Genomic DNA, 10,825 nt, shown 5'->3' on the forward strand with positions numbered 1-10,825 from the left:
CTCTTGAGCATTTCTTTCTCTCTTACATTTTCACAAGTTTTTTTCTCTTTCAATCAACGTTGACTTGACCGTCGGAGGGGTGCACCGACAATGCCATTCTCCCATTGATCCGCTTTGATTCGTAGGCCATGGGAGCATGCCTGAGAACGATCAAAATTTCCGCCTTGAAAGTGAAGGGAGAAAAAGAGCGAGTGAGTGAAAACGGATATCCATCGTTATTAATATTTGAATAATCATAATAAAAATAATTATTTCAGAATAGTTCCACCAAACAGATCATTAATTTATGTATGTAGCCGTTGAAGCTTAAACCTTATCTACACAACCATATTAATTTCTTCAGCCATTACTTCTTAAATGGCTTGTCCCATGTTCCCATGTTTCATGCACCGGCAAGCGGCAAGACTTGCGGAAAGGGAACCATTTTCTTTATCTTCCTTTAAGACACATGATTCAAATTCAATGCTTCTTCATTACTGAAATTCTTCTTTTGCATTTGTTTGTTTATTTATCTACTTGATTTTTTTTTTCAATGTAATCATTGTTTACACTAGAGTCATGTAATCATTGCCCTAGGGCTCCGGTACAACGATAAAATACTTTTGTAATTAATCAGATATTTACGGATCGATTCTTAACTATGACGTACTATGGATTAATTTCTTTTAGTGAGAAAATAACTCTGGAATGCTAGTTGTGGATCAACGTATCATTCGCGTTTCTTAATTTACACTAGTAATCGATAAAATTTTTATGAGACTGAATCGATCATCTCTTGAGGATTAGTCAATTCAAATAGTTAGATATCTAGATTACAAAATAATAATAATATAGCAACACGATATACATTCAAACAAGAAGTCATATGATGATGTAAGGGGATTAGAGCTATTAAATATCATAATCTTTTTTTCAGAGGCTCCAAATAATTTTTATCGTTATATTATGATTATTTCATCTTTTATATCATTATAGTTTTGAGACTATTTAAACTTTTATTTAGTTGCTATTAAAATATTATCTTTTATTTTGAATCAATTTTATTTGGTTAAACTTAAAGACGACTTCTTTGTGTTTACGATTTCTAATGTCTTTCTTTGAACTTTCACTGTGAAAATGAGTTTCTAGAATAATTATTATTCGATGTGCGAAATCTATAAGTATACAATTGTCATTAAGTAATTATAAAATATAATTCTATTGGAATTGTAAATTGAGTATCAATTTGAATAGCGAAGCAGACTATTTAAATCAATTAAAGACGAGAGAATCATAAGCAAAAGAAAATGAACTAAGAAAGTAAGGAGAATTCGTGGGGAAAAATTGATTTGGGAAAGCAATTCTAGGATTTAAATTTCGTTATGATGATTGCTGACATCCTAATGTTATTTATTCTTTTATCTCTGTGTTTGGTAATTATGAAGGTGGTCTATCCCAAAGTACCTGATATATACTTTTAGAATAATACCGGTATGTCTACTTAAATGTGACGTTTACTTTCAAGGTAGCTTTATTAAAGCGATCATTTTCTCATGAAGACTCCTCTCACAATGTCTTACTGTCCTCTAGGTGCTATCTCCTATTTTATGACGTCGAATCAGCGTAAACCCATTAAGTTTGGTTCCTGTGATAGCTAATGATGCCCTCATGAGTTTTGAACTACTTTTGTGATCAACCCTTAGTCTCAAACTTTAGAGGTTGGAGAATTGAGTTCATTGCTGGTTCATTCTCACATCTCGTGGGATATGAAGATACATGCTGGTGTCGTAATCATGTATGCATGTTAAAATCGAATCATAAAACCAAACATGTTGTGCGATAAAAAGAGATGAATGACCATAAATCAAGTGTCAACAATGTTGGTGTAATCAATCTCTAAGATTTTGATGTTTGACAATATAGATATGTCTGATCATGTATTGATCAAGGGTTGATCTAAATTGAACTTGATGTTTGGAAGTCAGCTAAATTTAGTCAAGTTAAAGGTTAACTGTATGACTAACAAGGAAAAAATTCAAACAGGTCAAGAGTGACAGGATGTTTGACAAGGAAAAGTCCTAACCGAATGTTAGACAAAGGAAAATCCTAACTGGATGTTAGGCAAAGAAAATCAAGACATGTCAAGGATGATTAGATGCTTGGCAAGTGTCAAGTCCAAACAAGTCAAGGTGGCCGGATGCTTGGCAATGAGAAAATTCTAAGAAGTGACCCTTAGGTGGTGAGAAGTCTTGGAGAAACTCCAAGAAAGAAGCCTAGTAGGTCAGGTAGACTTACATGGTTAGGCTTAATCCTAAGAAAGTGGCCATTAAGTGGTAAAGTCTTGAAGGATTAAACTTCTAGCAAAAGATAAGTCTAATAGGTCAGGTAGACTTATAGGTTAAGAGTTAAGTGAGTCTAGTAGATCAGATAGACTTACAGGATTAACCTTGGTAGCTTGCTTGTATGCATGTTACAGGATTAACCTTGGTTGCTTGCTTGTATGCATGTTACAAGATTAACCTTGGTTGCTTGCTTGTATACATGTCTTACATGAACTTGGAACTGAGAGCAAGATGGAAAGTAGACGAAGACAATCAGATGTAGTCAAATCAAATTCAAGGTGAATCAGACTTGACTTGAGTTGAATTGGATCCAAGTTGGTTCGATCGACCGATCCCAAAGATCAGTAGATTGATTGTGTTCAATTGACCGTGTTTGAATCCAAACTCAAGTCGATGACATTGCTTAATTCAGTAGACCGAAAAACCAATTTAGTAGATCGATAAACTTGATAAAGACGAGATCGCGAGGCTTGGTCTAGATCGCGAAGAGCTCGATCTTTTGGATCAAGTTTGACCAGCATCAGTAGGCTGATTAAGGTTGATCAGTAGACCAAAAAAGAAACCCCGAGCACAATGTTCAGATGATCAAGTCTCATATTTAGCTCCCTGACTTCGTGTTCAAAAGACAATAAGACTCTGCTCGTGCTATTGGAGAAGCATCAAAAGGAGTGTGAGATGCTTAGGGCTTCCAGATTGATTGCCAGTAAATATATTTATAATAATTTAAGTATATGCACTTTCATTCTATGTATCTGTTTGTACTTAAATTGTAAGAGGTTACTTTGCCTTTGAAAAAGTTCCAAAAATGAGATATGGTAGTGGGCATGCACCTTTCGTACATAGGTCTTGAAGTATCAATCCTAGGGGGTTGGGAATCAAGTAAATTTTGATGTCGTGTTTAGTTGTTTTTGTTATTTATATATTTTGCTGCGACTAATATTCTGTAGAAAGAATGAACACAATGAAAATGTGAAAAGTCAAAATTGATATTCACACTCTCCCCTGTATCAATCCCATCAGTCCTATAAATAATTTATCGGTTTAATCCCTCATTATAAAATTAAGAGACTATTTCATGGAGATGGAGTTACAATACGAAGACATGAAGGAAAATATTCTACAACTCAAATTTAGAAGAAAAGAGAGAAGACTTAGTTGTGATGTTTGTAATTGTCTTTGAATTAATCACCAAGCTCCTTGGTGGACGGAATCTTGATGACTCCTTAGAAACAATGCTCTCCTAGAGTTTCTTGTCATAAGTAAACCCCTCCTCCCCTAATTTTGAGGCCCTTGGGTCCTTTTAAAACCTTCTATATTCGTCGAAACCTTTCAAAAACATTGAGGCGGCCACTTCGTATCACGATCGTGTGGAAAAACATGGTCTAGGTGCGTGAGCTGATGCAATCTGGCTTCTAAGAGCAATTGAGACAAACACAGGCATGCCTAAAAGCACGACTAGTCTGTGTTTCTTTCAAGAGATTCAAAAATTCGATACATTTTGCGGTTAACTTTGTGAGTGAAGCACGATTGTCTGACAAGACATTGTATTTTAGACTGTGTTTAATGCTGAAAAATCATGTTCCAAATTTTTTTAAATTCTGTTTAAGTTTTAAATTCGTACCTTATCAATAAAAATATAAAGAATAGATCTCGAAATTATAAAGATAAAATCAATATAAAAGAATTATAAATATATAAAATATACTAATAGGATTAAACAAAATACATACAAAATTATATATATATGAAATATACATCTGCTCAGCTTCGCGGTATCATCGGTTAAATCATTTGAATTATTTTTTTTCCCAATTGAGTTAATTAAAAAACTAAATTCGATTCCCCAAAAAGATGTTGTTGTTTTTGGTCAATGTCTCATCGCGCCTTTTTTTACCCACAAAGTACTATCTTTTGTTGACCGACATATTCTCAATCTCCAACACATCGCTAAAAAAAAATCTATAAAGACTTTAGAAAAAGAGTAGCATTTTTTATCCATTACTTTACACTTTGGCAATTTTTAATCAAGATATAATTAAATGTTAAAAGAATAACAATTATGTGTGATTTTTCAATAAAATATCACAAATGATTATAACACATGCTAAGAATATTAAATGCGTCCTAACCTAAATTTAATATAAGAAATCTAAAAAATAATGGAGTACCAAAAATAAAAGGATTTTTTTTCTTAAAAAAAATAGTGGCATTGGACCCATTATGCGATCTATAATAATTATATATCATGTTTTAACACTCAACTATATTTTGGTTAAGTTGCTAATAAAGAATCATTAGGATTTCTTTTCTTAAAAAAATAGTGGCCCGCTCTCCTTCTCTTCTTCTTTTTCCTCTTTTGTCTGCATTTCTTTTATTTTTCTTTCGCTGCTGTGCTGCAGAGCAAAGAGAGCAATCACAAACTCCTCTCAACCTCTCCCAACCAAAGAGTTGTCTTTCTCTGCCACAGCCATTTTTGGGGTCGCACACATAAAATATAAACTTCTTCGATTGAGTCAGAGAGTATTTTCCCAAGAACCACGAGTCAAGCGGTGGACGACATCGCCTCCGGGGAACAATCCATTGTCAGCAGTAGATAATGCATGCCTTCACTTCCAGCGAATTGGCTAGGAATGGGAAGAAATTGGATCGTGACCTTGCTTATCCATGCTCCCTTCATCTTCCTCAGTTCATGCCTCATCTCTTGGAGCGGAGATGCCATGGTTAATTAGGTAAATAGATTAACGAGACAGTGACTGAGGGGGCATCTTCATTTAATTCCAGCAGAGCCAGGGGAAGAGGAAGAGTCCAAACCTGGTTACAGTGCCGTAAAACACGTGGCCGCTGCGAGATTCTACTGTGCATTGATTAAACGCCGAGCACAACAGTAATGAAGTCGGAAAAAAAAAGCTGCTGCCTCAACTCTGCATGCCATGCATTGGTTGCTGCTGCTGCTGCTGCTGCTGCTGCTTCCTCTGAACCCAAGACAAGCCCATCCTTCACCAAGCCTGGTATACCCGGACCAATTCGATTTGAACCTCTCCTGTCTCCGCGATCATCTTTTAAAGTTTTGAATCACCAGTTTTTTCCATCTCCTACACGGTCCCCGGCGTCGAGATTATGGAACTAATATCGTATTTATTGAGGTGCGTCGTCAGCTCCCGTTGCAGAATAGTAATTGTGGGAGTCTACGATATATATTAAAACTCATCAGTAAAAAGTTGGCAACAGCGACGGCGAAAGAACAATGACAAAGGGAGGAGAGATGGAGTGGAGGGGTCGCCTGACCATTCCAACACCATTTGGATTTGTCTCGGGGAAGAGGAATTAGGGTATCTAGCAGAGAGAGAGAGAGAGAGAGAGACCTGCTTGAGATCTAAGATCTATCCCTTCTTTGTGATCAAGGCGCGGAGCAGAAGCGTAGAAGGGGGAACAGCTAAAGCTATGGCTGTAGTTCGATTTAGAAGGACGAAGAAAGTTTCTTTGGAAATGAGATCGCTTGAGAACTTCTGAGTGAGAGAGGGGGAGGAGGAGGAGGAGGAGGAGGAGAGGGAAAAGGAAGCTTTTTCATTGGCGAAAGAGCGAGTCTCTCGGTACAAGCTTCTGCTTTTTTGTTTTGTTTTTCCTCTTTGCGCTTTACTTCTTTCCGATGTCTTTTAATGGCAGCAGCGGCCAATAGGAGTTAGCACCAGGCTTTAATGCTCTGTCGCCCTCTGTTGTTGTTCCTTGTAGCGTTGCTATAACAGGGGAAGTGGAGCGAGGAAGCTGCTGCTTGCATCTATTTGCTTCGAGCAATGGACGCCTACGAGGCGACGAGAGTGGTGCTGTCGAGGATCCAAAGCCTGGACCCGGAGAACGCCCACAGGATCATGGGGCTGCTCTTGCTGCAGGAGCACGGCGAGCAGGAGATGATTCGCTTGGCCTTCGCCCCGGAGACGCTGCTCCAGTCCGTGGTCTTGAAAACCCTAAAGGAGCTGGGTCTCGCACCGCCCTCGATCCCCGGAACCCCTTCTGGCGACGCCTCACCATTGCTCCTCCGACAGAACTCCGCCTCGCGCCTGTTCGCCGCCTGCTCGCCATCCTCGTGGGCTCCGCCCCCCGTTTTCTCCCGCACCAACAGCGGCGCGGGCGGCAATGGTTTGAGTCCGTCGTTGGATGAACACCAGAGCTCTGACGAGCTCGTTAGCCCCAATAATCTCGGCCTCTCGCCCTTCTATGGCGGCGCCGACCTCATTGATGATTTCCACCTAGCGGACCAGTTATCTTTCCTCGGCGACCACGGGACGGCTCCCAATTCCAACCATGCCCTTTCCGTCGCTGCGAACGCCGGCGGGGGCAGCGATGCGTTCAACCTGGACATCGAATGCCGGAGCCCTATCGGAAACGGTGACGGCGCCATGCTCCCCAACAGGATAGGCTGGGGCATCAACGGCTACCACCACCGCCGAAGCAGCTCCGCCGCGGACCTTTGCCTCGGCGACCCGGCCGCTGGGTACGGCTGGAAGCCGTGCCTCTACTTCGCGAGAGGCTATTGCAAAAATGGAAGCGCTTGCAGGTTTCTCCACGGACTCCCGGAGGATGGTGTGGCGGAAAAAATGGACGCGGCGGTGGAGCAGCAATGCCAAGAGCTTCTGCAAAGATCGAAAAGCCAGAGGATAGGCGATGTCTCGCAGCTTATGGCGTCCGCCTTCCCCTTCTCACCTACTGGTTCGTTGCCGCCGTCGCTTTCGTCTTCCTCGAGCAAATGCCTCAACTTCTGGCTTCAGCACCAGCAAAATGAAAGCCAAAGGTACCTCTTTTCCCGCAGCTCTCTCTATCTCTCTTTCACACACACAGACAGAATCAAGAATCTGTAATTACTACAGGGCGGCGACTGCCGCAGCGGCAGCTGCAGCATTGATGTTGGCTGGAGACGATTCCCATAAGTTCATAGGTAGATCGAGAATGGAAAGAAACGATTTGATGACAAATCCTGGCTCAAGGCAGATCTATTTGACCTTCCCAGCTGACAGCACATTCAGCGAAGAGGATGTCTCCAATTACTTCAGGTTGGTTGGAGATCTTGCACCAATAAATACTTATTACTCTCGATGAGTCCGGTCTCACTTCCTTGTGCACAAAAACTCAAATCTTGGATCATTTACTCTTGTTTTTAGCATTTACGGGCCAGTGCAAGACGTGAGAATCCCATTCCAGCAGAAGAGAATGTTTGGCTTCGTGACCTTCGTCTACCCGGAAACTGTGAAGTTGATCCTAGCCAAGGGGAACCCTCACTTTGTATGTGATTCCCGGGTTCTCGTTAAGCCTTACAAGGAGAAGGGGAAGGTCCCTGAAAAATTCAGGCATGCCCTCCTTAACATTGTTAGAGTCCCTTTTCTTCCTTGCAATTGGTTTACAATATTGTTCTGATTTGTCTCATTGATCTTATCTTATCTCAGGAAGCAGCAGCAACAGGCTGAGACCTTAGACCTTCAACAGCTTGGTTAGTTTTTGCAACCTGTCTATCCTTCTTTTGTTCTAAAGTCACCCTAATGCTATGTAAATGGTGCAGTGGGAGCGCGGATGATGTTGAATAATGGCAGTCTCAATCAGGAACTACTACTAAGAAGAAAGCTAGAAGAGCAGCAACAAGCAGCAGAGCTGCAGCGAGCAATTGAACTGCAAGCTATGCGATTCACGGGACTCCGACTCAACCTAAACAACATAAGCTTCTCATCTGCTCCAGCATCCATCAATTCTCCCACTCTTACGGCCACACAACCAATTGGTAGTGTGGATAGCAGCAATAATGGTTCCAACATCTGCAGCAGCAGTAGCCAGGAAGACTCACTGAATGATGAGGGTGTGTTCACCTCCAATTGTTGTAGTTACTTTTCCATCCAAACGTAGATTTTTTTAGCTTAAGATGATCCTTGTTTAATTTTATGCAGAGAAGAGCCTCAGTGTTGCTGAAATAGAAGAGAAATCAAATGGTTATGATAAGAATGCAGCTGCTGGTGAATCAAACCTCAACGAAGGCGGCGATCTGCAAGAAAGGTGACTCTTTCTTTTATCCTTAAGCAACAAAGAATAGCTGCTACAACTTGTTCTCATGTTTCGCTGCAGCTCTCAACATAACTTGCCTGATAGTCCATTTGCCTCCCCGACCAAATCACTCTTCATGCTTGATTCACTCCCTAACAATGAAGATGGTACTTCTGTTGTAAATACAAGCAACAATCACGATCATCTAATAGCCTCCACATTGCTGCCAATCACTTCTTTGCCTGACAAGCCCTCTATAAGTTCATGCTTCCTCCACATGCCAAGGTAAAACCACTAGTAACCTAAGTTTGTCAAAATAAGTCTCTGAGCTTGCATACTTCCAAGACTACATAAAATATTGCTACAATACAATTGGTGTTGTCATCAGGTTGCCCTCTGGCCATGGAGCCATTGGAATGTGAAGTTCAATATATAGCCAAGGGGGAGTGAGTGAGCTCTCCCCATCCATGTAAGACTCAGTCCGATATATACTCCATTAGGGGATCGTGATCCCTCTCTTTTCTCTCTCAAACTTTTGATTAAGCAAAAAAGATAGTGGAATATAGCGAAAGAAAAGTTGCAAATGTCCGTGTATGTTTCTCCTTTGTTTTTTCCAGCAATTTTCCATTGTAAGCTTCATGGGAAGGCAGGCAAGCCTACCATTTGCTCTTCCCTCGCCATGAGCCATCTATCACTCATCCAATTCGCCACTCATACATGCTTTGTACTAATTACTGTGACTTCCACCATAACTGTTAGCTATATCACCACCCATCAAAATACAACAATCGTCCACACCAGGTACAGGAAACCCCAGGCAAGGTGACAGAAAGCCGCACTGAGTCCTGACAAAGAATGGATAGGTTCAGCAAAAGAGAGCAGGAGAGGTGAAGGACCACTGTGAGGTGAAGAGCCATGAAGGGCCAAGACAGAGCTGGAAGTTGTACGTGCATGCATGTGATGTTCTGCAGTGATCTTTCCCCTTGTTCCTCCACTCCTTCAGTCTTTTACTTTCACTGATCCAATATTGTAGCTGACCTCAATACACAGAATTATTCACAAGCAAAAGTCCAAACAAATAATTTCTCTTCCCTGTTCTCCTTAGTTATGCCTTTGTTCCTCATTGTGTTTAGCATCAAATTAAAAAGCCATGATTTGATTATGATCTAATAGTCTACTCCTTAGAAGAGCAACATTCAAATGAGAAAAATATCTGGTTTTGTTAATTTATTTAAGCTCGTCACATATGTTAAGATAAACTTGATTCAATGAGACAAATTGAGGTAAAAGGTTATATTTTCACTCCGAGGGCTGTTCTACTACTGTTCTAAATGATTGGGAAGGAATGTAAATTACGGCGGCTTCGCCAAGGCATGGCGGCCCTTTGTATGAGGGGTGAGGTATCTAATGGGATATTTCATATCTCGAGATTTTATTGTGATAATGTTCATGTAGGAACCAACCATGTTAACCCGTAGAGGGCAATTCAAAAGAAGAGAATATCGTGAACCAACCATGCCAACCCGTGTAAAGCAATTCATTAGAAAAATGAACCGCAAAAGAAGAGAGAGAGAGAGAGAGAGAGAGAGAGAGAGAGAGAGGATGACAAAATTATAATTTACTATTATTACAATCCTTAAGTTGCTGCCTTGTCCAGTTGTTGTGCATTTATTGTGAGCTGAAATATGATATATTTCTATATGCCCATTGGGTTTATTATTAAATATCAACCCACCGGCCAAATCTGGCAACCCATATGGAGGAGTAATGCCAACTTGTCGGAAATCTAATATTTTTATTAAAATTATTTTAAAATGATATAATTTTAAACAAAACTACTTTACAGTGGTGTATACAGGTATTTTGGGTATATAATTATGGATAAAATATTGTTTAAGGTAATTTTTAAAAGAGGAGACCGTACTTGGATGATAAGGATAAGTATGAATGTTTTTTTTTAATTTTCTGCCATGATTAATATGTTGACACAATTTGTGGTCCCATATTTGTTGATATCCATTTGAATGTCAATATGATAATCATAAAGGTAGACTCTTACATATAAATATTTTGAATGTATCAAATAATTATTGAACATATACTAAATGATCCATCTAGAATGACAATGGCTATCCAATTAATCAAATATTTTGCCTCATGAATCTAAAATAAATGCATCACTCAGTGGATCTTTTCAATTGTGTGAGTTTGGGAGGCATCATCTGCGATCACTGGAGGAATTTATATTAGTAGTTTTATGTACACAACCTATCATTGACCCTCAAGGTCAAACGACTCAACGTTAAGATGGGTATTGAATAGACATGGAGCTTAGGAATTAGAAGGCTGCTTGTGGCGATATATTCATTGTTATCATCCTAAATCATCAAAAAAGGAAAGGAAAGTAAGACGATCTATTGTTCCATGAACAAATTAAGGATCATAGCCTAAACATGATCATATCACAAAGCCCATAGGATTCA

At 40.0% G+C, this 10,825-nt stretch overlaps 1 protein-coding gene across 2 annotated transcripts; it reads left to right on the plus strand.

The window, feature by feature from the left end:
* Positions 1–5,814: 5,814 nt before the first annotated feature.
* Positions 5,815–9,435, plus strand: LOC141833637 (zinc finger CCCH domain-containing protein 53-like). 2 transcript variants are annotated; one of them, XM_074721121.1, is made up of 9 exons: positions 5,823–5,911; positions 6,051–7,107; positions 7,184–7,366; positions 7,475–7,660; positions 7,757–7,800; positions 7,870–8,160; positions 8,249–8,354; positions 8,424–8,627; positions 8,731–9,435. In XM_074721121.1, exons 2-9 carry the CDS (start codon positions 6,113–6,115, stop codon positions 8,762–8,764), a joined length of 2,043 nt encoding a protein of 680 aa, XP_074577222.1. In that variant the 5' UTR covers positions 5,823–5,911; positions 6,051–6,112; the 3' UTR covers positions 8,765–9,435. The 2 variants fall into 2 exon arrangements, with proteins under 2 accessions (XP_074577223.1, XP_074577222.1); XM_074721122.1 differs by lacking the exon at positions 8,424–8,627 and having other exon boundaries at positions 5,815–5,911; positions 9,144–9,435.
* The last annotated feature ends 1,390 nt before the right edge of the window (positions 9,436–10,825 follow it).

The sequence above is a fragment of the Curcuma longa genome, chromosome 8 (assembly GCF_044706935.1).
Source record: "Curcuma longa cultivar G26 ecotype Majalengka, Jawa Barat chromosome 8, ITB_CL_G26_1.1, whole genome shotgun sequence".
NCBI lineage: Eukaryota > Viridiplantae > Streptophyta > Magnoliopsida > Zingiberales > Zingiberaceae > Curcuma > Curcuma longa.